At 37.2% G+C, this 27,455-nt stretch overlaps 2 protein-coding genes across 6 annotated transcripts; both read right to left on the reverse strand.

Annotated features, from left to right (window-relative positions):
• Positions 1–3,415: 3,415 nt before the first annotated feature.
• Positions 3,416–4,149, reverse strand: LOC130508596 (uncharacterized). Its single transcript, XM_057004178.1, has 3 exons — positions 3,992–4,149; positions 3,687–3,908; positions 3,416–3,622 (listed from the first exon to the last, which is right to left on the reverse strand). The coding sequence occupies exons 1-3, from the start codon at positions 4,043–4,045 to the stop codon at positions 3,416–3,418; spliced, it is 483 nt and encodes a 160-aa protein (XP_056860158.1). The 5' UTR covers positions 4,046–4,149.
• A 12,747-nt stretch (positions 4,150–16,896) lies between these two features.
• On the reverse strand, positions 16,897–23,841 carry LOC108831297 (disease resistance-like protein DSC2). Of its 5 annotated transcripts, none has more exons than XM_057001753.1 (10): positions 23,629–23,841; positions 23,142–23,465; positions 22,776–22,936; positions 22,425–22,698; positions 20,937–21,746; positions 19,732–20,848; positions 19,350–19,640; positions 17,572–19,257; positions 17,243–17,478; positions 16,897–17,055 (listed from the first exon to the last, which is right to left on the reverse strand). In XM_057001753.1, the coding sequence occupies exons 5-8, from the start codon at positions 21,407–21,409 to the stop codon at positions 17,671–17,673; spliced, it is 3,468 nt and encodes a 1,155-aa protein (XP_056857733.1). In that variant the 5' UTR covers positions 21,410–21,746; positions 22,425–22,698; positions 22,776–22,936; positions 23,142–23,465; positions 23,629–23,841; the 3' UTR covers positions 16,897–17,055; positions 17,243–17,478; positions 17,572–17,670. The 5 variants fall into 5 exon arrangements, with proteins under 5 accessions (XP_056857733.1, XP_056857719.1, XP_056857730.1 ...); XM_057001739.1 differs by having other exon boundaries at positions 17,243–17,497; XM_057001750.1 differs by lacking the exons at positions 23,142–23,465; positions 23,629–23,841 and having other exon boundaries at positions 17,243–17,497; positions 22,776–22,988.
• Positions 23,842–27,455: the final 3,614 nt, after the last annotated feature.

The following is a 27,455-nucleotide window of genomic DNA, read 5'->3' on the forward strand; positions in this document are numbered from 1 at the left end:
TGCGTAAGAAATTACTATTTCTTTTAATTATAACAGTTTACTTATGAGATTGGGTTCCTGGGTTCCTATTCGGTTTAGGGTCTAATATTTTGCGTTTAGGGTTTAATGTTCAGGACATTGGAATTATTGTTTGGGGTAAACGTTTATTATTGAGGTTTATGGTGTAGTATTTTTGGTGTGGTTATCTAAACTCTTATACCAACACAACTATTTCCAACCCTACATGTACTCTTCCACGTAAGTGTAAACAAATTATCTAGAAAATTGATTTCTTATACAGTTATGTATCTTATTAACCGGATAAATTTTCCTTTCACCATAAACGATAATGTATTGAAGTTCAACTTAGCTGGATGTTGTTAAAATTATCCGTCGGCTGTAAATATTGACTGGACAAATAGTTTGACTCCATATAGCAGGTACATAATTTTATAAGAATCAAGATCATAACTATGACCATATAGCGGCAAAGAACTTCACAAAATACAAAGAAATTGATGAGACTAAGATTTCATTGCAGTGCCAACTTTTCATTTCTTTGTCCTGATATTTCTACTGTTAGATTTTATGAGTGATTTCATTGAAACACATAAAGAAAAGAGATAAAGAGAAAGATAGATGATAGCTGGAAACGAAGATTTTAAATTTTGAAATAAACTATGTAGATACAAGAAAGAAATTTGAGAAGAGATTTGTTTTAGTCTGACATCTGAAGATTTGGAAAGAGATATTAGCAGTAAAGAAGATTTGGTAAATCACACAATAAATTATATACGGTTTCATAGACATAGGGGTTGCAGGGTCATATTTAAATTAAGTACAGAAAGTAATAGTGTAAATTGATATTTACCTAATTATTGTATAATGATTTGGTATGGAGGCTAATTTCTCTAAATTTTATATGGTTTCATAGACATAGGGATAGCAGGGTCATATTTAAATTATGTCAGATAGTAATATATAGTGTAAATTGGTATTTACCTAATTATTGTATAATGCTTTGGTATGGAGGCTAATTTCTCTATTTTTAACTATACTTTGAAACTAATAGATAAATAATTTTATATATTAAAACAGAAGTCATGAATTTTTTCATGTGTGATTTTTTAATTTAGACCATCATTTAGAAATTTTATTAAATGTATTTTACTAAGACTAATAATAATATATAAAATCTTTAAAATACTTTAATCATAATATCTTTTCATTTAAATGTAAATATATTTATCTAAAAATTCTAACAAATCTGTTTTAAAAGATCTTTACAAGATCTTCATTTTCAAAATTATATTTAAATAATTTCACTAATTTTGAAATTAGTTGAAATATTATTATACATTAATAAATTTAGTTATCGTTTATAAAATGAAAAAAAAATATATTATATTTTATCTATTATATAATCATAATTAATCATATTAAAACAATATTATTATATTCAGCTAAATATAATAAAACTGTATTAAATTGATAAAGTTATATATTACATATATTTTATTTTCGTAAGTATAAAATATTTATGTCCAAAAATAAAATCTAATACGTTGGTAAGACGGGTTAAAATTAGCAAAATATATAATACATGTATAAAAATTAACAAGTATTTCATTAAATCTAATAATATGAAATCTTTGTAACTACTTTAATCATGATATTTTTCTATTTTAAATATGTTGATATAATAGCTTAAAATTAGCAAACTATATAGTACATGTCAATAAAATAAAATACAATAATATATTATTTAAACGAATAAGCATAAAAATATTTGTAAAAGAAATTCCAGTTTTGAAGGATGGACAGAATTTACTGTAAATTAAATACAAAATAATTTTCAAATATGTTTTCTTATGAATATATTAATTTGTTTAATATCTAAATGCATATAAAATAAGATAAATATATAATAAGAAGTGACAAATACATACGGTTTTAAACAATTGGTTAATTATAATATGTAAAATATAAAATTATTGTATTTGAAGTAGTTATATAAATATTTAAATATATGAGTAATGTTAAAAATATATACCATTTATATTCTAAAAAATATTTATATTTATAAAAATAAAAATAAAATCCACACGGTTGCGCTGATCAAGATATAGTTATATTCTTAAATTATTAACCTGTTAACGTTTCCATGTGCACAAACAAAGAGAGTACGCCTATCATCTAATCGTTTTTTAATTGTAATACTTGTTTCAAAATAATATAACTAAAATACAATATGTAGTCGCATCTAAGGTTGCACTTACAATATTGCTATCGAAATCTAAACTTTTTTTTGTTCTTAACTCAGAAAGGTCATTAACATTTGGATTACTTATCATACATTGAACCAACCGATAGGTAAAGAAAACAAAGATTAAACAACATTCAAAATCCACGTAACCCTGAAGAAGCAGACACGAATCTTTTCTTAAAAACATATTTGGTGTTAATTCTTGTTGGGGATGAAAATTTCCCATGTCTGGTCGCCCGATGCACTTCTCTCCAGCTTAGCCTTCTATCCTTCAACAATATCCTCGTAATTGTCATGCGTTTATTTTATATCAGCTTTGTTACAGAGCCAAAACAAATGAAAAGAGATAGTTTCAAACGATGTTAACCATTATATGTTCTCAAAAATTGAATGAAAGATAGTGAATCTGGATAAGCCAGAGATGAATTCTTCCTTTTATTTCTCCACCATGTCCAACTCTGCCATTACAAGAAAGCAGGCGGATACTGACGGACGAATTCGTCAGAATATCGTCGGAATAGACACATTTTGACGAATATCGACGAAACTGTCCGTCGGTATCATTTCGTCGGAATTTAGAACTTCGTCGGAATTTCGTCAGCCACACCGACGAATTTCTGACGAATGCCGAAAAACTATATTCTGACGAACTTCTGACCACATTCCGATAACAGCTCCGACAACAGTGGTCATCAGAAAATTGGAAATACTGACGAACTAGGTCCCTCGGAAAATACTGACGAACAAAGTCGTCGGAAAATACCGACGAACCTTGTCCTCGGTAAATACCGACGACTTTGTTCGTCAGTATTTTCCGACGACTTTGTTCGTCAGTATTTTCCGAGGGACAGGTTCTTCGGTATTTTCCGAGGGACATGGTTCGTCGGTATTTTCCGAGGACCGCAGTTCGTCAGTATTTTCCGAGGGACATGGTTCGTCAGTATTTCCAATTTTTAATATATAATTATATTTTGCATTTTTAAATATTTTTATTATAGAATAAAATTTTGCAATTTTATAAATTTAATTAAAATAAATCTGAAATTGAAAACTAATAATATTATAGAATTTAAATTCATACAAACCGAAATATTAAAAAAAAACATTCAGAAAGTTTTAAAATTCAGAAAAACTAAGAACTCGAAGCAAATAAACGGTTTAGCTTCTTCATTAAGTGGCATTCTCAGCAAGGATAGTGGCATTCTCAGCTTGGATAGTGGCGTTCTGCTCCTCCAATGCCACAATCCGTTCACCTTTGTCATGTAGCTCATCGAGAATCATGGGATCGGCATACGGAGCCTGCGAAGAAGATGCCGGATACGAAGAAGCACGGCGGGCCAATCCAACTAAAAAGCCTCCTTTCCTTTTAGGAACAGCCTACAAAATATTTTAAGTTAGTAAACTACATTATAAAATGAATATATTGATAAAAAAAAATTACCTTTTCAACCATCTCATTGATTTGCAATCGGGACAAGTTGGTTGAAGCTCCCACTGAATCGCCGTCATCAGAGAGAGGCTGAGATTGAGATGCTATTTCAGTTTCCACCAAATCAACGACATCTTTGATCAAGAGGTCCTGAATTTGACCCGTCTTCTTGTTAGTGTGAGCCACCTTAATGAGTTGGAGTCGATCAACGGGATTACCGTCATTTGCTTCGATCTAAAAAACCACCATTATTAGCCAAGGAATATATAAAATATTTATATAAATAAACATAAAGATAAATAATAAAAAAAATTTACAAGTTCATCTTCCTTAGTAGACATAGAGCAAGCCCCGAGGTTGTGCACATACATACCTTTCCCGCCACGATCGCTCTTCCGGTTCTTAGAGTTCCTAGAAGACGTCTCTGCAGTTTCGTCCTTCTGCCAATGAGCTACCAACTGCTCGAACACCCTCCCGTTGATGTTCTGTGGCCTCTTGTTCTTCTGCCAAACTTTCTTCCACGCATTCACCTGCTTTGTATAAGAGTCCATGGCCTTAGCTTTGAATCTAATACGGACTGTTTCCGTGTGATCGGGGTGCCAGTTGAACTCTTGCTACAAAACACACATAATTTTAGTAAGTAGATATATTAAAAAAATGTAAGTAATTTTAAAAAATGAAGAGTTATTACCGCAAATTGACGAAACCACAACTCTTGGTCTTCTTGAGGGATCTCACTCCACTTCGTATATCCAATTTGGAGCATGGAATACATCATCTGGTTGATGCTCCTGCTAATGCCATTACTCGACTTGATGAACCTTTAAAAAAATACAAGTTAGCAAGTTAATTAATGGAAAAAAACATAATGCAACAAATAAAAAAAATACTAACCAAGTGCTATGTCCTCGTCGTGGGGTGGGATGGAGAACCGGGAGATGCTCTCGACCCGGTTGTTGAACCAATAGTTCAACTGGCATGACCCCCGGATTCTGTTGAGCAGGAGCGGGAGGTGGAGCGGGAATATATGCGGGAAACGAGTTTTGTTCGTGAGACGATCCCGATGCACGGGAAGAGCTCACCGAACTACGTCGACGGGCTGCGGGGCGGGGTGATTCCTCGGACCTAAAAAAATTAATACATCAAATTAATTAAAATGATTTTTACATAAAAAATGATTTATATATATATATATAAAAATATAAAAAATTATAATTTTTTATAAATATTGAAAAGGGTTGTTAAATATTTTTAAAAATCAAAAAACGTTTTTAAAAATCAAAAATCATTTTTAAAATCAAAAAACGTTTTTAAAAATCAAAAAACGTTTCTAAAAATCAACCAAAAAATAAAACGTTTTAAATAATACATAGTTTAAACTGTAAACTTGAAAAAACGTTTTTAAATATCAAAAAACGTTTTTAAAAATCAAAAATCATTTTTAAAAATCAAAAAACGTTTTTAAAAATAAAAAAAACGTTTCTAAAAATCAAAAAAAAAAACGTTTTAAATAATACATAGTTTAAACTGTAAACTTGAAAAAACGTTTTTAAATATCAAAAAACGTTTTAAAAAATAGTAAAACGTTTTGAATTTTAACAAAAACACAAAATAATTCCAGAAAAAAATTAAAACAACAATCCTAACTTATATATCCTAAACAATCCATTCAATCCTAAAACATTCAATCAAACAAGAACAAATCGGAGATCTAACATCCAAAACCCTAAAAAATTGAAATAAACAAAGGTTAGGATGATTCTTACATGATTTCGGGTTTGGGGGAAGAGATATGAGCGTGGGTAGAGGAATCGCCGGGGATGGGAGCTCGAAAACCACCGGAATCGCCTTGAAAGAGAGAGAAACGGCGGAGAGGATAGAGAGAGAGGCGGAAATAACGAAGAAGGAAGAAGAAGGGTAATTATATTTGATGATTCCGACGGACACGGGTTCGTCAGTATTCCGTCGGAATCATTAAATATAAACCAATTGGAGGTGCGCGAAAATTTTCACGCGGTTTAGTTTTCCCGGGTGAATAAAATTTCCGACGGACACGGGTTCGTCAGTGTTTTCCGACGGAATACTGACAAACTTTACCGAGGGAATTCCGACGACATAGTGTTTAGGGGTTGATTACAAGTTTCTAAATGCAAAATCCTAATCTTTGATAATATATATAGTATTTGCATAAATATTTAACAATAAAAATGTTTTTATAACACAATTTTACACAATAACATTTTTTGTAGTAAGATTAGATGAATATGATTGTATAAGTATATGAGTGTTAAGATGAGATGTTATAAAAACATTGATATGCATAAACACTTATTTTATGAGTTGTTATATTTGAATGGTTGCGATCTAATACTATACTAAACACTTATTATGTGTTATTTTTGTTGTTTTGGCATCTAAATTTATAGATTTATATGTTTGAAATTGTTTTCAAACACAAGTCCTCGGCATTCCGTCAGTATATTCCGACGACATACCGACGAACTGGTCGAGTTCGTCGGTATGTCGTCGGAATATACTGACGAATTAACGAGGAATTAACTAGCCTGGTTCATCGGTAATCCGTCGGTATATGCCGACGGAATTCCGACGGACCAAGGAAAAAAAAAAAAAAAAAAAAAACCTAATCCGAATCTTCTGAATCTTCATCAAACTCCACAACCTCAGCTTCTGCCTCCGAATGTACAACAGCATCAAGTCCAAACTCAGTAAAATTCTCAACCAATTCAACATCTGCCAAATCTTGAACTGCCTGGGCGTTGCTGGTAGACTCTGGTTGCAATGGTTCATCATCATCAGAACTTCCATTCAATCGTCCTCTTGGGTTGATTTGCGTTACTGTGACCCATGGATCGTCTCTGTACGTCACCCGAGGGTAACTGATGTAGCACACCTATACATATCAATTTTACAAGTATTAGTAGAGTATATAACATTAATTAATGATATTGGTAAAAAATTATGAATAAATTGACATACCTGATCAGCTTGCGAACCAAGAATGAAGGGATCATAATATTGAAGTTTCCGCCGCGAATGAACCGATATAACACCAAACGCATCAATCTTCACTCCTCTATCTAGGGTGGTGTCATACCAATCACAATAGAATACTACACAACGCAATCCAACCATTCCAGGAAATTGGATTTCTAATATTTCTTTTATGTTGCCGTAGTAGACATCGTCACCGGAAGAAGATGAAACACCAGCATCATATGTTGTCTTAGAATGACCTTTCTTTGTGAATGCATATCCTCGCGTACAGAATTTTGGATATGATTTGACCACATAGTTTGGTCCCTGCACAAATTCGCGTATCCAATCATCGAACACAAAACCTCTGGCCAAACCATCATTCACCTATAAATTAAAAACATATATGAGTGAAAAGTTAATTTGTTTATATTAAAATTAAACTACTCATTTGCATAGGGTAATATGATATATATAACTCACATAACTACGAAGCCACGCAGCAAATCCATTATCTCTAAGTTGTTGAAGCTCATGTTCTGTTGCATGGCTGTGAGTCATACGCAACTCCGCCATATATACACTATATACAAAAATATTATATCAATTTATTGAATATTAAAAAAAACAATGTAAATGAATAAATATTTTTACCTCTCATATTGTAGAACATCTTCACAGTTGGTGAGCAAATATGTTTGCAAATGAGCGTGCTCAGTGTCCGTAAGTCTCCGCTTCGTGAATGTTCCACTAAGTCGTCCTATTTCCTTGAACATGCTTGGGACAGTAACATGATATGTTGCTCTCTCTCCTCTGTCATTGTGCCGAGAAGGTCTTCGGTGTTTTGTATGCACTTCTGGTGGAAAATAATTTTCAGCAAAAATTGCAGTTTCTTCATTGATCACCTGTGCCACTATAGATCCTTCCACCCGGCTTAAATTTTTGACCATCTTCTTCAGATGATGCATATAACGCTCAAAAATATACATCCATCTGTACTGCACAGGACCACCAAGTTCCAATTCTCTTGCGAGATGAATAACAAGATGTTCCATAACATCAAAGAATGATGGAGGAAATATCTTCTCGAGGTTGCACATGCTGACTGGTGCGTTTGTCTTCAAATTATTAATACCCTCTTCAGTCACTACTCTGCTGCATAAATCGCGGAAGAAAACACTTATCCCTACATAGATAAAAGACATAGATTTCATAAGTATTAGTTTATATAAGCATAACTGTTAAATATAAAAATAAATTAAACTGTAAAAATAAAAGATACCTGCAATTGCTTCATGAACATTACGTGACAATAATGCTGAAAAAGCAAACGGAAGGAGGCGCTGCATAATTACATGACAATCATGACTCTTCAAGCCAGTAAACTTTCCTTCGCTTCTATCAACGCAGTTCCCCAAATTTGATGCATATCCGTCAGGAAATTTCACTTTATCTGTAATCCAATCAAAGAACTCTTCTTTTCTAGCACCATCCAGACGATAAATGGGAAAAGGGGCCGTACCATTCTCATCCACATGAAGTTCAGGACGATCACATATATCGACTAAATCCAACCTTGACTTCAAGTTATCCTTCGTTTTACCTTGGATGTTAAGGACCGTGTTCATCAGATTGTCGAAGAAGTTCTTCTCAATATGCATGACATCTAAATTATGCCGCAATAGATGACTTTCCCAATATGGCAGATCCCAGAAAATACTCTTTTTGTGCCAGTTATGTAGCTCTCCAACCGCACTGACTCGAATATTTTCATGTCCACCTACATCTGGCGTCCTTTCTGCATCAAAATACCTAAACTGCTTCAACAAATCTTTCCCACTAACTTCCACAGGTGGACCATCAAACACCTGCTTGTTCTTCGTAAATGCATTCCTACTCCTGCGGTATGGATGATCAGGTGGTAGAAATCGCCTGTGACAGTCAAACCAACACGTTTTCCTTCCGTTCTTTAGTTGGAAAGCAGCTGTGTCATCTTGACAATATGGACATGATAGTCTCCCATGTGTTGTCCATCCAGATAACATACCATATGCTGGAAAGTCACTTATTGTCTACATAAGTACTGCCCGCATATGAAAATTTTCTTTGCACGAAACATCGTATGTCTCAAAACCATGCGCCCATAGTTGTTGCAACTCATATATCAGTGGTTGAAGAAACACATCTAGTGATCTTTTAGGATGCTCTGGCCCGGGGACGAGAATTGAGAGGAACAAAAACTCTCGTCGCATGCACAAGCTCGGCGGTAGGTTGTACGGTGTCACAATAACTGGCCAAAGAGAATACTGTCTTCCATGCTTTCCAAATGGGCTGAAACCATCAGTAGATAATCCAAGATAAACATTTCTTCTCTCTTCTGCAAATTCTGGATATGTTGACTGGAAATGTTTCCAAGCCTTCGCATCTGAAGGATGTCTAATCTCACCATTTGTGGAATGCTCTGCATGCCATCTCATTGCTTTTGCTGTGCGCTCACACTGATACAACCTCTTCAATCTTTCCGTCAAAGGCAAATACCACATTCTTTTGAACGGGATCGGAACTCTTCCCCTCGTCTCCTGGAAACGAGGTTTCCCACAAAATTTGCATTCATTCCGTGTCTCATCCGCTCTCCAGTAGATCATGCAGTTGTCAATACATACATCTATCACTTCGTACGGTAGTTGAAGACCGGCAACCAGTTTCTGAACTTCGTAGTATGAACCCGGTGCAACATTATCCTCAGGTAGAATGCCTTTGACAAAATCAGTAATCGCATCCATACATTCTTCAGCCAAATTATAGTCTGTCTTAATACCCATTAATCTAGTTGCAGATGATAAGGCTGAATGACCATCTCTACAATTTTGATACAAAGGTTGTTTTCCTGCATCTAACATGTCAAAAAATCTCCTAGATAATGGATTTTGTTCTTCCCCTCTATAATGATCATGTACCATCTGCTCAGTACCTACACCATAATCTATATCCGTTCTAGATTCTTCTAACCTAATATCCGGCTGAAATTCACTAATAGGCTGAGGTTCGCTAGTACTACCATATTCATAACCAGTTTCTCCATGAAGATACCAAACTTTGTAATTACGTGAAAACCCTTTCATATACAAATGAGTCCAAACATTAAATTCTTCTATAACTTTATTATTATTGCAACTAGAGCAGGGACATCTTAACATACCATTTTTTGCATCTGGTTGTTGTTGAACAAGCCTCATGAATTCTTTAATCCCTTGAACGTATTCTTCCGTAAGCAATTTGGTGTTGGGATCCAAATGAGGTTTATCCATCCATGAACGATAATAACCTCCTGAAGACATGATTTTTACGGAATTGTTATGATCAAAGAGAATGAAGAGAGAATGAGGAGTGAAGAGTTGAAATGAGGAGGGGTTGAATTTATAGGAAATTGGTTACGGCTTTCCGACTAATTTCTGACGGAATTCCGACGGACATTAAGCAGTGCGTCGGAATTCCGTCGGTATTTACAAATTTTAAACGGCTATAAAACGGTCATATGGATTTGTCGGCAACGGTCACATAGTCCATCAGAAATTCGTCGGTATTTTCTGACGGAATACCGACGACCACAACAGTTATATTTGTTGATCAGAATATCGTCGGATAGTCGTCGGTATATACCGACGAACCAGGGTTCGTCAGAAGTCCGTCGGTATATACCGACGAAATAATGACGACCCCAACGGATATAATTGTTGATCGGAATATCGTCGGATAGTCGTCGGTATATACCGACGAACCCTGTTTCGTCGGAATTCCGTCAGTATATACTGACGGAATTCCGACAACCTCTTATTTTTTGCTTCCGTCAGAAATTGGTCGGAAAATCGTCAAATTTGTCCGACGACATTTTGGTCCGTCGGAACCTCCGTCGGAATTCAGCGTGTTTTCTTGTAGTGTGCCTCGTTTCTCCTGCAAAAATAAACAAACAATTCTTTTTTCAGTTACAAAACAAAACTCATCTCACGCGTGTTCTATATATATATTTGTGATTTCATGAGCCCAATCAGGTCCAAATCATACACCTTGCTTGAAGTTGCTTGGTTAGGAGGTCTTGACCCCATTTCCCTTTGTTCTCTAGCTTCCTCTTCTTCCCTAGATACCTCTGTGCCTCAGACGTCGAATGACACCCTGCCACTTGTGCTTCTTGCTCCACCCAATCCAAAAACATGCACATCCAAACAGAAAAAGAGTAGCAATGTCCTTACCATGAGATTTTTGAGCCGTTTGACCAAGCCGTACACGCCCACGACACAATGGAGTAACTTATTATGGTCTTCTTTTGAATGAAAACGCATGAGACCAAAGGCTTTTAATTTCCTAGTACAACATTTGTGTGCCAACGATTTGAAAGTAATATCATTTAGCCCCAGGCTAGAAAGATGCAAAGATACTATTTTGTTACTTAAACCCATCGAGTTATACTAATACAAAGCTCTTTAAAAAAATTAAGCACACCATAAAGAGCTTAGGAAGGAAAAAATTGAAAACTTCAGGTTCTACAAAAGATTACTAATTACTGATACTTGATATTCAAACCCATCGAAGAGAACCAGTAACTGATAAGAAAATGATAATTATCCAAACCTATTGAATTAGCTTTTCAAAGCTAGAAAAAAACATACACATACGATGGTAGTGGGACTTTTTCTTTCTTTGGTGCCTGTAATCATTTCACATCATCAACATATTGAAACAAATATATAGAGATAGAGATGTAACATCCACACGAAACTGGCCAGAGCTTCGGCACTACAATTAAAATAGCATGAAAACAAAAGCTCAAAGAGAACGTTTTGTAAGTAGTGTCAAAAGAAATAATGAGAATGGCATTTTTGAATGACAACAAACCGACTAACTGATTTAGAAAAGATCTTGTAACACAACGTTTTCTCAGAAAGGGAAAATACTGATTTATTTGTGGAAGTTCAATACAAAGGTACATCCTTACATGATCGTCAAGGAGATAGTACCTGGTGATAGGTGGCCATGAAGTTTGGGCTTCAGAGAGAATGTGTTCTTCATGTTTGCTTAGTGAATCTAATAGCGATGTTGCTTTTTGCAACATAAAAAAACACTGAGCTCAGGTAAGCCTGTGATAATTGATTGAGTACTGGATGAGCCTTGCCTGGGCAAGGGAAATAATGAATCACTTATGAAAAACATAAAAAGTTCCAAATTTTACACAAATAATTGTAAGCAACAACCGACATACTCTATAGGAAGCATGTCAACTCCCATCATTCCGGCCTTCTACGTTTTCCTTTCAGAAAGAAAGAAAGAAAAAAACATCACTCAATAATCAGATCACTTCCAAGACATAACCATAGAGATCTATAAACAAGTACTCGTAAAATAATTTCTAAGATCTACACTTACCCTATTGAAAACACTAAACATGCAATGGTGTACCGGTTACTGAAACGAAATTAAGAAGTTAGAATAATACTAGATTTAGTGATGGATCTAACTCACACCTAAAAGCTAGCTCAAGAGTGGAAGATTGCTCACACACTTATATATGCCTAAGGAACACACATCACAAATGATGTGGGACTCTAATAGCCAAATGATGTGGGACTTTAATAGCCCCTCTCGAGATGTAGGTGGGAAACGGTCGAACGGAAACAGGCCAAACCCAACATCTCGGATATACCACAGTAATATGGGCCATTTTTATAGACTACATAGGTAGACAACTATTTATATGGGAAATCATCTGCTGAGCTTAAACACCTATGGGCTCTAATACCATATTAGTGATGGACCTAACTCACACCCAAAAGCTAACTCGAGAGTGGAGGATTGCCCACACACTTATATATGCCCAAGGAACACACATCACAAACGATGTGAGACTCTAATAAAATTATTGTCTGGATCGAACGAATATGAAAGCAGAGACATGAATGGAGATAAAAAGAGAGAAAGATACAAAGAAATTTTGAAGATGATGACAGAAACATGATCTCTTCTTTACACATGCAAATATATAGGAAATCCTCCGCCAGTTACATATGAAGAGGCTGAACTCGAATTAGTGATACGGAGTGGGCGACTGGGATGAAGATGTTAATGGTCAAATTTAAGGAGAAAATTAATGGGAAGTAGAAAACGTTACAGTGAATATTGCAAGTGGGATTAATCACGCAAAACTCAGAGTTAAGAAAGTATCTTTGTAGGGTTACGGAGAGCGAATCGACGCTCAAAACTATGATATTCATCGCTGAAATGGAGGTGTAAGAGGACAATGACAGAGGATTCCTAATTCGCCATGGATTTCTAAATATGCTTAATTTCAGGCCCAAGACAAAACGTGAATAAAACTCAATTAATACAAGAGAATAGGAAACAAGCGAAAGAAATACGCAAATCAAAGAAATACACAAATCGGCTGGTGTTGTGACACGTGGCGCAAAACGTCCAATCCAATAAGGTGACATGGACGTATGAGCAGGTTCACAAACTAACTTTATATATGTAGATAGATAGATAGATTTATAAATAACTAGATATCTGCATTATGAGAATATGTGTAGTGCATAATCTCTGCCAACATACTAAATAGGTACGTGCAAGGTTCATGTTCTTCATTGAGTATTTGAGTTAGTTAGCATCACCAAACTTTTGGCTTCTCTTGATATCATTATCTGAGAGACTTACCTAAAAAGACACATTGTGAGTTTTGTTTACTCTATAAGACACAAAGCAATTGTAACACACTTTCTCCTGCCAGCTGTCTTTATTAGGACGAAAATAACCTTGGTTATTGCTAAAGAGAAGGATGTTTGTTTTAAGAAAGCAAACCAAAAAAGAAATCATTTGCTTTGTAGTTGCAATAAATGATAAAGTATAAAACAAAAAGTTAGGTATATGGGTTTATGGGAATAGATCCTAGACGTCAGATCATTTTGAAAAAAGTAGATCCAATGGTCCAGAGTAAACATGCTTTATGGGGTGTAATAAATGGGATGCGAAGTTGTTTGTTCGGAATTGGATGTATTTTGTAATGAGCTCTCTTTTGATACAATGTGTGGATGCTCTTATATGGATGGGTTTGTTGGAATTTGTTATTACTTCTGATTGTTAGTGGTTGTGCACTTGTGGTTGGTCATATTCTCTATTGGTGGGGGCATTCTTGCAGTCATTGTGAGTTTGTTGAATACTTGTGTAGTTGCTGCTAAGTTGATGCGTGTGCTTTTGGACATGTAGTTAGAACTTATGCAGTTTTGATTGCTCCAACGTTTTATGTGCAGGTGGTTGTCGCTTACATTTATAACATTGTTGCATAGATTGTGGATGCTTTTGTGTGGATGTGGGTGATTTTTGGAGGGTTCAGGCACCTTGTTTTTGATTTCGAATGTTAGTACTTATGTACTTGTGGTTGCTCATATGCTCTGATATGAAGATGATATTTGCATTTATAAATAATATTTTTACATACTTGTTTAGTCAAAGTAGTACATAAAAGCAAGGTTTAGTAAACATGACCGCTAGAGAAAAACACATACATGGTTTTATAAAGAAGACATCATCATCAATTTCATTGTCTCAGCCAAAACACAATATCTAAAACCTAACTTTTAAACTCTGCAAAACGTCAACAACCTCACATATGTATTTTTAATATCAAGGAGATGTTGCTTAATTTTGTGAATATCTTCTTCGATTCTAGCTTGTAGGTCAGCCAAAAGTCCCAGCTCTTCCGTATAGGCTTTGTCGACCCATTTGAAAAGTCCCAGCTTTGTGGTTTGAAGTTTGGTGGTCGGGTGATGTGTGGTCAGGAGTGGAGTGAATGCGAATTTTGTGGTTAGGTGATGAGTAATGGACAGAGGTTTGGTTGACGTGTGATGTGTGTTCAGGAGTGGTGTGGTTGCAAGTGTGGTTAGGCAACGAGTAATGGCCAGATAGGTTGTGGGGTGGTGGGGAATCAAGGTTTGAGGTTTGGTGGTCGGACGGTGTGTGGTCAGAAATGGAGTGGATGCGAGCTGTGTGGTTAGGCGAGTAGTGGACAGAGGTTTGGTGGACGGGTGATGTTCTGTCAGGAGTGCTGCGGTTGCGAGATGTGTGGTTAGGCGACGAGTAGTTGCCAAATAGTTTGTGGGGTGGTGGGAATCAAAGGTGGGTGCTGCAGACGTTCTGTTTTAATTATTGGAAAAGAAGCAAACAGAACCAAATAAGTCAAAGAACATAAGCTAGATAAATGTAGATGCTTTAATATCTGAAAAGATACGAGATAAATGTAGCTGCTTTAAGATCTGAAAACGTACTTTCCATGGCGGAGTGTATTTCGCGAAACACCAAGATGGAGAGTAAGAGAGGAATCGAGAATCGTAAGAGGACGTAAGATACTCGATAAGAAAGGAAACGAGAAGACTCGTGTTTAGTGAGGAGAAAGAGGACAGAGGGTTAGGGTTTGTGAAAATTATGATGGATCATTCGATTTAGGGATTTAAAGAGACTGATAATAAGAGAGGAGTTAGTAGAACTAGAAATTAGGGAATTTCATTTTTCCAATTTCTGGGTTGAGAACAGGTAAACAAAAATGAAAAAGAGAATGAAATCATGGTTGAGAGCAGGGTTCGTTGAAGAATGAGAGAGATATTTGATTTTAAATTTGGGAATCTATTGTTTAAGAAAAGGGAGTTGGTCTGGTTGGTTTGGAAAATATGTATTGAATTTCCATTCAGTTACTATAAGATTTTCTCTGGTTAAAGAATATAACCAAATTCACTCTCACATTAGTTAGAAGGCTTATTGGACAATTTGACATGACAAAATGTTCTATATATCCAATGTGTCTCTTAGAGTAATTGAAAACTAGAAATGTGTTTCCGAGAGTAAATTTCTCTCATTATCCAGGAACGTGAGGAAACTTAAACCTACGATGATTGCAAGTATGCGTTAACAAACTCACATAAACTTGCCATTTTTCTAACAAAACACTGCACTTACATTTTTTTTTACTGCACTTACATATAACCACTGAGCAAACCGAAACGTTTAGAGAGTTCCAACAAACTATTATATAACCGGAGTGCTTTGGTCTGTACTGATCAACATACATTAACATGTCTAGAAGCTTGCATTGTTGGGCCGTATAAGACCTTCAACGCAGCCGAACTGCCGAAGAAAGAGGCGGCATGTAGAGCCGTACACATGCATGTCCTGGAAGATGCCGGTCACTGGGTTCAAATGGATAACCGGATGGCCTTTTCAGGATCTTGTCATCTTCATTAGAAATGCAAACGGTCCACGTTTTTCCTTTTTCCAGTTTGATATAATACTTGTGGAAGAGTTAACTCTGTCTTAACAAACTTAACTAAGAGATACAATATTATATATACATCAACATTGTGTGCGTGTAATGTTTTGGGTGACGTAAATATAAGATGAAACATAAATAAATAAAACTGAAAAACCATAATTAAAAAGAAATACAACTTAAAAAAAATGAAAACAGTTATACACTAAAAGGTACCAAAAACTGTCATGAACAAAAGTTACAATAAACAGACATTAGTAAAATTATATGAAAAGACACATTCTTTAGAATTAATTAGAATTTCTATTATTAATACAAAAGGTTGTGTTGTTTCATTAAAAAAAACTGAAATGCATTAGTTTAAGAGTTGTTACTTTTCATTATAAAAGATTGTGTTTTTTTCATAAAGAAATGAAGTCTATTAGTTTTAAGACTTGTATCTTAACATTATAAAAATTAATTAGTTTAAAATATTTAAAATATTTATTAAAATGTCTTTCTATAATTATTAGTTTTCAAAGTTATGTCTTTTCATTATAAAAGAGAAATTAATAATAAAATTTTCAATTTATGTTAAAAGTTGTGTCTTCATAAAAATGAAACATATTAGTTTAAGATTTGTGCTATAAGAAAATATTAGAAAGGTATGTCTCTTCGTAAGGAAACTAGCAATCCCAATTGATGTCAAAGTTGTGTTGTTTCATATAAAAAACTGAAATATATGAGCTTAAGAGTTGTTATTTTTCATTATAAATAATTGTGTATTTTTCATTACAAAATTGAACTTATTATTTTTAAGAGTTTTATCTTTTCATTAAAAAATAAATTAGTTTAAAAGTAGCTAAATATATATCTTCATAATTTTTTATCTACAGTTGATTTTAAGATGATGATGATGATAATATGCTGTTCACAAAAGAAAGCTCGCTGAAAGTTGTTTCTTCGGCTTCAGGGCAATCCTGGTTTATAGAGAAAAAATCCTCAAATATATACAGATGCTCTGAATATTTATATCCATATAGATCTGGCATATGATGGAGATGGTTTGATCCATATAGAACAGTGAGTCCATTCTGCTTACCCCTGACATGACAAGACACACCCATCCATGAATTCTCATCCTTTTCATCATCTCTAATAATAAAATGCTCTTCATAATCGTCATCATTATGATCCTCGAGGATAAAATTTTCGTGTGACAGAAAGATGCAAGCTTTGAATTTGAAGAATGAAGGAAGAGGTGTTGGAGTTAAATTAGTCTTTAGGCAACCTGATCTAGCTCGGTGAGTGAAGTGTGCAGGCACTTTTTCACCAGGAAAGAACGCAAATTTGCAAGCTGATGTCTGGATGAGCTTTCTAGCTTCTTGATTCAGGTTGTAGCAGCGAGAAAAGTCTAGGCAAATCTTTGGATTCTGAAAAGAAGAGTTTATTCTCTCCAAGAACACACAATCTTCTGCATATATAGATATAAGGGAGCCTGGAAGCTGTGGAAGTGCTACGAGCTCCCTGCATAACCAAGCCCACACTGAAAAGAATTGTTGGAGAAATGTTCAGTCTTGCGGAACACATACAGTGAAAGATATGAGTAAAGGAGCTTACGCTGCCACATGATGATTGTGGATTCTCGATCTGATCTTCTCTCTTCATGACCACCATCATCTCCTTTGTTCCTATGGATTCTCTCCTCATTTCTTCATGTCAATAATACAATTCATCGTCATCAACACTATCATAATCACCATCACCATAAGGATCATAGTCATCATCATCATCATCACCATCATCATCATCTCCGTCAAGAACACAATGAAGGACCTGTAAAAGTCGTACGCCGCAGCCTTTGACCTTCCTCGTTTGATCAGGGACTGTGAACACAAAAGAAAGCTCGATGGAAGTGGCTTCATCAGCATCAGGGCAATCCTGGTTTAGAGAGAAAGAATCTTCAAATATATACAAATGCTCTCTATGTCCATATAGAGCCGGCATATGGAGCTGGGTTGACCCACTTCCGACTGTGAGGCCACTCTGTTTATTCCGGACGCGGAAAGAGACACCCATCAATGAATCCTTAATCACATTACCAAGGCGATCCCTGAGATCATTTTTGCCTAGTGACAGCAAGATGCAAGCTTTGAATCTGAAGGATGAAGGCAGAGGTGTTGGAGTCAAATTGATCGTTAGGCAAGATGAAGTAGCTCGGTGATTGAAGTGTGCATGCACTTTTCTACCCGGTAAGAGCGCATATTTGCAAGCTGATGTCCGTATGAGCTTTCTTGCTTTTTGATTCAGGTAGGAGCAGTGAGAAAAGTTTAGGCAAATATTTGGATTTTGAAAAGCAGAGTCTATTCTCTTCAAGGATTCACAACCTTGTGCATTTATAGATTGAAGGGAACCTGGAAGCGGTGGAAGTGCTACGAGCTCACGACAATAGCTGATGTCAAGCTTACTTAGTCTGGAGAGACTTCTGATGCAATCTGGAATGGTCTCGAAACGAGCGTTGCTTAAACATATTGATACTGGAGATGTAAGCGCCTTCTTGGGTAGACATATCGGCAAAATGTAGGGAACGTAGTCGAAGTCTGATCGTAATTTCCAACTGCGCTTCAAATCATCCTCCCAGTCAATAACTATTTCCAAAAAGCTACCATTCTTATATGTTTCATCCTCAAACGCAGAATAACCATCGCTAAACAGAGAAAGAAACTCGAGATTCTCCAACTTAGAAATGTTTGGAGATATCTTTTTGAGCTTCTTGCATCCATTCATAACTAGTTTACGCAGACGAAATAGCTTCTCAATCCATCCAGGAACATACTCTATCTCTGTATTGCACAAACTCAACTCTACAATGCTGTCAGGAACATTTGGGAAGTATTTGAGGTTGCTACACCCAAACATACTCAATTTATAAAGACAAGACCAAGTGCTCATTGATGATGGCACTTTCTCTATCGCAGTATTGGTCAGATTGAGCTCTTTCAAACTCGAGCAACCAGTGAGATTTTCCAAAACCGAGAAAACACTGAGTGATTTCAAATCCCAAAGGTCTAATTCCTTGAGATTGATTAAACTACCAATAGAAGAGGGGAGCTCCTTCAAACGCCAGCAGCCATTAAGTGTGCAGATTGTAAGCTTAGTGGCATTGCCAATAGAAGTTGTGAGCTCTAACAAACTTTCGCAGCCATTGAGACTTAGTTCCTCGAGGCTCGTTGCTTTTGAGAGATCAGGAATCTCTTTCAGATACTGAGAGTAACTCAAATCCATCACCTTGAGACATTGGAGAGGCTATGCAGAAAACAAAGAAAATATAAGTTTTAGAGAAATAATGTCTATTCGCGCTTTACATATACAAACAAGAAATGCTGAATAATTCTTACTTTGATTCCATCCCAAATCTTCTCAAATTTGCTATGTCGCATGATTAGTTCCACAAGAAACTTGCCAGAGAACTTGGAAGGCCAAAATCTCAATGGACATCTATACCAATCTAAAAGTCTGAGTTTGTCGGGAAGACAATTGAGGCCCTCACGTGTGCATAAGACTTCATAATTGGTAGAGGATTTTAGAAACCGGAGATTATTCATCCCATCGAAAGCACTTTCACTTATTTGGATTTCCTTGCTCCTTCCTAAAGAATTCAACGATATGCCAAGAACAGTTCCAGTACCCTAACAAGAGGGTTCGAAAATAAGAAAATCTCAGCTTAAAAACCAAGGAAGCTAAAGACTGCAATGTTGCCAGAAGAAAAAAAAGACTTACACTATTTTCTTCAAGTAAATCATAAATCTCCATGGTATCCCACAAGAACTGTCGCTTTCCAGGCTCCTTCAGAGACTCTTTCTTGACAATTTCTCTACCCATTTGTTGCAGTAAACTATGCATATTTACTATTCCGTATTCTGAGGTGGATATGAGACTCTTCTGCTCTAAGACTTGAAGCCCATGGTCGACTTCCAAATTACAATTTGCAAGACAACTTTTAAGGCGATCAACCTTGAAACCAACAAAGAAACATGCAATATACAGAAAAAGATCTCTATCTTTATCATCACTTAAGCCGTTGTAGCCAAACATTAAAATTGATTCAATTCCTTTGTCAAGGCTAGACTTGAGCCTTGGTATTGCTTTTATCCACTGGTCCATGGACATTCCTCGTAGATACGATCCCATGATTCTCAGGCCTAGAGGAAGAAAACCTGCAAGTCTAGTAACTTCCCAAGCAAGCTCTTCAAAACCCCTAAATGGAGAGTTCTGATGGAAAGCATATTGGCAGAAGATCTCAAATGCCTCGAGTCTATCTGGAAGTTTCATATCGTAAATACATTTGACCTTGTGTTTCTTAAGAAGGTTTCTATCTTCGGTTGTAATGATAAGCATACTTCCGGGACCAAACCAGTCAGGCCTGTGTGCCATTGCCTCTAGTTTCAACAGGCAATCCACTTCATCAAGAACAATCAACACCTTTTTGTCTTTCAGCTTTTGTTCAGCCACTCTCAAGTGCGGAACCTCAATATCCTTTTGGTTGAAAATCCGAGACAGTAACTGTTTCTGAAAATCCAACTGATATTGGTAATAGGAGCCACCGAGAGAAGGCATCTCTTTACTTCCTCTGATATCCTCAATAAACGTGCTGAACTGAAAATCAGGAGAGAATTGGTTGTACAAAGCTCTGGCAGTGCTCGTCTTACCAATCCCAGCAGGACCCACAATCCCTAAAATCTTAACGTCATCACCTGCTGTTTGGTCCAACAACGAGTTTATCTCCGCGATACGAGATTCCATGCCAACGAAGTCATCAAAATCTGTCGATGATGTGAAACCCAACACATCCATAAGGTCTACAACAATTTTTTCAATCATTTCGGCTTCGGTTAGCCTAACAAAAATAGAGGCTAACCATTAAAACATACATTATGAAAAAGTAGCTATACATAATATGCAAATGGAAGTAAAAGTGAACGAACCAGTTTTTAGAGTCATAACCAGCTAGAACCGGGACATCCTTCAAAGTTTTCCTCCATGCCTGCTTCACCTCTTCTGTTTTTCCCACACACGTTTCATCAAAGGCTTTTCCGAAGTGTCCGGTCTGCTTCTTAATATCAGATGGATCCACTTCGTAGAAAATGGGTATCACTTTTTGTTGTTTCTCTTCCTTGCACTTCATGATTTCCACTAACTCATCCAAACACCAGCTTGAAGAAGCGTAGTTAGGTGAGATCAAGACAATGGCCACCCTTGATTGTCTGATTGCTCCTACAAGATTGTCATCGATAAATTCGCCTCGCTCCATCTCGTTATCAATGAACTGTGTGATACTCTTGCTTTTGAGCTCTTTCACAAGGTGACTAAGAAAGCCTTTACGCACGTCTTCTCCACGGAAGCTCACGAAGACGTCATACAAACAACTGCGAGGCAGAGATAAAGAAGAAGAAGCCATGAATAACAGCAAGAAGAAAATGATCACAGAGCTTTTAGATCTGAAGAAGAGATAAGAAAAAGAGGTTTTGTATTGGATGTGTGGCTCATAACCACGTAAAAGAGTAGAGACGCGTAAAGAGATAAAGATACAGAGCAAAGACTTGACTTTTCAAATGGAGAGGAAGAGTCAAGAAATTAAGCGTGAATAGAAACTGGAAGACAAGCGTAAAAGATGGGGTCCAGCTTTAAAAAAGTAATCAAACTCTATATTGTTAGAGACTGATCATGATGAATTTAGAAATGGCAACTTCCAGTGACGTGTGAAGCAATCCAGAACCGTGTCCATATAACTATTCCTGAAATAAAATGGTAGAAGAAGATCAGGGTTTTGGATGTTTCTCATTTCCATCACCAGATTATGTCAGAACCAGAGATCTCTTAGAGAAATCTTCAGGAAAATACACAAATTCTTGATATCATTATCTATGAACTTGCGGATTCCCTTAAACCCACGATGATGACAAGTACTTGATAAATTAGTGATTAGAATATTAGATTGCGCTAACAAACTCACAAAACAAATAGATTAAATTAGAGCTTTGATTAGATTAAAACCAATCCAACAAAACAAAACAAAACACAAATCAATATTTAACAAAGTGCTAAGCTGTTCTTAATTAATAGTAAGGTTTCCATTCCAATGTGTTTTGTGAGCAACATCAATATTTTTCTATCAAGCCTTTAGAAAGCCAAGAAGTGTTGTTAAGAAAGAAAAAAACACAAGAAGTAACAACAAACAGAATAGACGAAAAGAAACAAAGTAAATGATGAAAACTACTATGTGATTAGCAAAGATTCCGGCCTCAGTGAGAAATAAGCATAAGCATGTATGAAGATGCACCTTTCCAATGCTTATATGTTAGCTTCAAGGAAGTTTTTAGATAATGTTACCTAAGCAGAAAGAAAATGTATGTCTGCCTGTTTAGAAATTACATGAACTGGCGATGGTAATAAGATAAGATGGAAATGGTTACCTTTTCGATGGGTGGGAGACCCTTGTAAGGGCATGTACCACATCGGAAGGCATCACCAAGCCCACACTGAAAGCATTGTTTGAGAAATGCTCAGTCTTTGGTGGAACGCATACAAGAGAAAGAGATGAATAAAAAGAAGCTTATGCTGCCACATGATGATTGTGGATTCTCGATTTGATCCTCTGTGAGGCCTAGTTTCACAGCTTTCTCCTCTATCTCAGCTATACCACAAACACAGTTCTTGCAAGCTTTTTAGTGGTCTCACAACCGCGGACTACCAAAAAGAGTCAAGATATCTTACACACAAGAAATTAATAAGTATAACAAAGAGGCCAGATGGTTGTTAATTACCTGCAGGAAGTTGTGGCTTCTTCAAGTCTTCCTCTGTCCAAAAAAGAGAATCTTCATCTATAAGATCCTAGTCATCGTCTAGATTAACCTTCAAGAGTCTTTGCAGGCTTTTTCAGAGCAAATGGTGAACCTATCTTCCAAGAAGGCTTCTTTGCCTTAATCTGCGTTTAAACAACATGTTCATCTGTTATATAGATGAGCCAGTGCAACTTTCACAGTTAAGTGGTATGAAGATCTTCCATCCTTAAATGTTAACTGCCAAGAATAAACTTGAATCCGAAAAGCGTTTGATTTCTGGACAAGTGCAAAAACTTTTTTTCATACTGAAACAGTGAAGAAAGAGAAGACTTGTAGAAGTGCTTTTACCCCGGCGGATAAGCTGAGTTAGGAAACTTAGTTGATTTCATATCAAGAGATTGTGGCTCCAGAAAACCAGCCAACGTCACTCTCTTTTGAAGATGCCATTAGATAAAGCAAGAACAGGCCAAAGAAACTACCGTTATAAAAACACAATACACATCACAAAACTTGTTGCAGTTCTACAGTTTCACCCTCCGAACTCGTGCACATCAAAACCGAACTACCAGGCTTCAGGATTCTTGAGAACTCGCCATATATATTATCATTGGGAAAATCAGATGTTCTTGAAATCAACCGTGTCCATTGAAGAAGACTTCAAAGGAACCTGACCTGAAAAATAGTGAGAAGACACGACTCATTCATCCTCTCTACGTTCATATCCAAGATTAAACATATGTTAATTACAGCTTTAACTAAGCAATCAAACTACTACTGTCGAGAGCCTGAGCTATATAAAAGAACGAGAAAGTAATGAAAGAGGAGAGATGTGTACTTATTGTGGATACTTGAGTAATAATCATAGGATCACATCATTCAATCCCTTCCTTGAGTTCGTTATAGCTAAAACAGAGCTAACGTTCAACACCACATCATCCGTCACAGCCAAAACAGTGGTTTGAGTCAGCCACGAATCCTACATGTTGTGAACAGCCGTCGTTTAGGTTAGAAGAAGAATAGAGAAGAAAACTTATTGAGGTTTAGGGTTTCTTATTAATGATGTGATTATAATTTACAAACCCTTAGACCCATATTTATACATCCTCAAAAAATCCGATTTCCTTTTCCCAATAGAAATAGTAACTTTCCTAAACCGAAAAGGCATACCGTAGGCCCCCGCACCCCCAGATGTCAACCTTGATAACGAGTGTAGCCCGACCCACGAGTGCTGGGCATTTTACTGATACAAAAGAGATTTAAGACACACAGATGCAACAAACACCACCTTGACGAAAAATCTCTACAAAACTCCTTATCCCGTCTATCTTCTGGGGGGAACCTCCATTGCTTCTTTAGCATTGGCAAACACGGAGCAGATTCAAGCAATGCTTGAACTTCTCCGTTGTAACAGGCTTGGTCAACATGTCAGCTGGATTCTCCGACGTATGCACCTTCTCCAATAAGACTTCTCCAGAAGCTGCTAACTCCCTTATCTTGTGAAACCTTATACGTATGTGCTTCATCCTTCCATGATACACTTGATTCTTAGCCAAGCATAACGCGCTTTGACTATCACAGTGTAGCTGAACACCTTCTTGATCAACACCCAACTCAGATACAAGTCCTTGTACCCATACTGCTTCCTTAGCTGCTTCTCCAAGTGCCATGTATTCAGCTTCAGTGGTTGACATCGCTACAATACCTTGTTGTACCGATCTCCAACAAATAGGTGCTCCTGCAAGAGTAAATACATACTCCGTAGTTGACCTGCTATTATCAAGGTCTCCACCATAATCTGAATCCACGAACCCAATAACTGAATCCTGCACTTCTCCACCAAACATAAGCCCATAGTCACTTGTACCTCGCAAGTATCTTAGGATCCACTTCACAGCATCCCAATGTCTCCTCCCAGGATTCGACATGTAGTTACTGACTTGACTAACTGCTTGTGCTAGATCCGGTCTTGTACACACCATTGCATACATCAAACAACCAACTGCGCTAGCATAAGGAACCTCCGCCATATCTTTGAGTTCTTCAGCAGACGTTGGACTTTGCTCTGCTGTAAGTATGAAGTGCTTCGCCAATGGTGTAGAGACTGGTTTTGAATTCGACATATCAAAACGTTCTAACACCTTCTCGATGTAGCTCTTCTGAGAAAGCCATAACCTCTTAGAGCTTCTATCCCTGCGAATCTCCATTCCAAGAATCTTCTTTGCAGCACCAAGATCCTTCATCTCAAACTCTCGTCCCAGTAACCCTTTCAAACGATTTATGTCATTCATATCGTTTGCAGCAATGAGCATATCATCAACATATAACAGCAGGAATATGGGAGAATGGTCAAGGGACTTGACATACACACAGCAATCGTACTCGCACCTTTGATAGCCTATTTTCATCATATATGAATCAAACCGTTTGTACCACTGCCTTGGAGCCTGCTTCAAACCGTATAAAGACTTCTTCAATCTACACACCAGATGCTCTTCTCCAGGCTTAACCAAACCTTCAGGTTGCTCCATATATATTTCCTCCTCCAACTCTCCATGAAGGAAGGCCGTTTTCACGTCCATCTGCTCAAGATGCAGATCCCAAACAGCTACCAAACCCAACACAGCTCGTATGGAAGTGTGTCGTACTACCGGCGAGAATATCTCGTCGTAGTCTATTCCTTTCTTCTGCGAGTACCCTTTTGCCACTACTCTGGACTTGAACTTCTTAGGTTCTTTCACAGACATCCCTTCCTTCTTCTTGTAGATCCACTTGCAGCCAATTGCTCTCTTCCCTTCAGGTAACTCCACAAGATCCCAAGTCTCGTTCTTATCCAGACTTACTGCCTCTTCCGTCATAGAACCAATCCATTCATCCCTCTCATCGCTATTAATAGCTTCATGATAGGTGGTAGGATCATCCATCTCGACCATAAGAGCATAGTTGACCATGTCTTCAAACCCGAACCTGACTGGAGCCTTTGTTGCACGTTTTGATCTTCTAGAAACCAAACTCTCCTCTGTTCCACGTTGAACCTCTTTCTGTGCCACTTCCACAGACCGCTCATCACTAACTTCATCTGGTTTTTCTGCACCAGACTCCTCCTGAGTAACTTCAGAATCCGTAATAGTCTCAATGGTCACAGGCACTCGGTCTGATATCGCCTGCTGCACCATATACTGCTCGTCAAAGACCACATCTCGACTAAACACCCTTTTCCTTGCCTCAGGATCCCATAACTTGAATCCTTTAACACCTTTCTCAAAGCCTAGAAAAATGCACTTCTTGGATTTCGAATCCAGCTTTGATCTTTCATCTCCCGCAACTAGCATGTAAGCTGGACATCCAAATATCCTCAAGTTTGATAGATCAATATCTACCCCAGTCCACACCTCTTCTGCGACCTTCCCTTCTAAGGAACTTCTTGGCGATCTATTGATGAGATAGACTGCCATGTTTACTGCTTTCGCCCAGAACTGCTTTGCTAACCCTGCATTCAACCTCAAACACCTTGCTTTCTCTGCAATCGAACTGTTCATTCTTTCAACGACACCGTTTTGCTGAGGTGTTTTACGCACTGTAAAGTGCCTCTGAATGCCATGCTCCGCACAAAACTTCTGGAACTTCCCGTTAGTATACTCTGTGCCATTATCCGATCTCAAGTACTTCACCTTTCTCTCCGTCTGATTTTCTACTTCAGCTTTCCAAACCTTGAAGTTTTCGAACACCTCAGATTTCTGCTTCATGAAGTACACCCAAACCTTCTTAGAGAAGTCATCGATGAATAAAACGAAGTATCTTGATCCTCCCATAGATTGCACCCGAGTTGGCCCCCACACATCAGAATGGACATAGTCAATAAGACCTTTTGTCGTGTGTTGGCCCGTCTTAAAAGATACCTTGGACTGTTTTCCCATCACACAGAATTTGCAAAACTCCATCTTGCAATCCTTCAACCCGTCCAGAAGACCCCTTCTCAAGAGCTCTTTCAAACCGTGTTCCCCAATGTGGCCCATACGCATATGCCACAAGGTTGTACACTCCGACTCAGAAACTGCAGCTGCAGCACCACCTACAACCACGTTCCCTATCAACCGATATACGCTTCCAGCTGTCATCTGTCCCTTCATCACCATCATAGAACCTTTGAAAACCTTCAATACTTCATCATCATCTGATTTGTACTTGAAGTCGTTTCTATGTAGCAACCCCAAAGATATCAGATTCTTCTTCATGACTGGTATGTGTCTGACATCAGTTAATGTCCTGATAGTCCCATCATACATCCGAAACTTGACTTGTCCAATGCCCACAACACCACACGCCTTGTCATCCGCAAGTCGAACAGAGCCCATGTTTCCAGCCTTGTACGTTTCAAACCACTCCCTGTTAGGGGTCATGTGGAATGAAGCGCCTGTATCCATTATCCAGGTATCCGAGTGATCACCTGACGTAACAGCAAGCATATCCGAATCAGCTGATCCTTCCGAGTTTTCCACCTTCTGAACCATGTTTGCAGAGTTCGACGTCTCCTTCGAATTATGTCCTTTGTCCGGACAGTCTCTCCTATAATGGCCAGGCTTGCCACACCTATAGCATACTACTTTCTTCCCGAACTTTGACTTTGACCTTTTCTTGCTAGTATCATCCTGCTGCTTCCCCCGC

The sequence above is a fragment of the Raphanus sativus genome, chromosome 2 (assembly GCF_000801105.2).
Source record: "Raphanus sativus cultivar WK10039 chromosome 2, ASM80110v3, whole genome shotgun sequence".
Taxonomy (NCBI): Eukaryota; Viridiplantae; Streptophyta; class Magnoliopsida; order Brassicales; family Brassicaceae; genus Raphanus; species Raphanus sativus.

Coding starts and splice junctions, on each gene's coding strand:
- LOC108831297 (XM_057001753.1), bottom strand. CDS start 21,409: ATGGCTTCTTCTTCTTTATCTCTGCCTCGCAGTTGTTTGTATGACGTC. Junction 20,849..20,936: donor GGTTATGACTCTAAAAACTG/GTTCGTTCACTT, acceptor TATTTTTGTTAG/GCTAACCGAAGCCGAAATGA. Junction 19,258..19,349: donor AGATTTGGGATGGAATCAAA/GTAAGAATTATT, acceptor TTTTCTGCATAG/CCTCTCCAATGTCTCAAGGT.
- LOC130508596 (XM_057004178.1), bottom strand. CDS start 4,045: ATGTATGTGCACAACCTCGGGGCTTGCTCTATGTCTACTAAGGAAGAT. Junction 3,909..3,991: donor CTACTAAGGAAGATGAACTT/GTAAATTTTTTT, acceptor GTGGTTTTTTAG/ATCGAAGCAAATGACGGTAA. Junction 3,623..3,686: donor TCAATGAGATGGTTGAAAAG/GTAATTTTTTTT, acceptor AATATTTTGTAG/GCTGTTCCTAAAAGGAAAGG.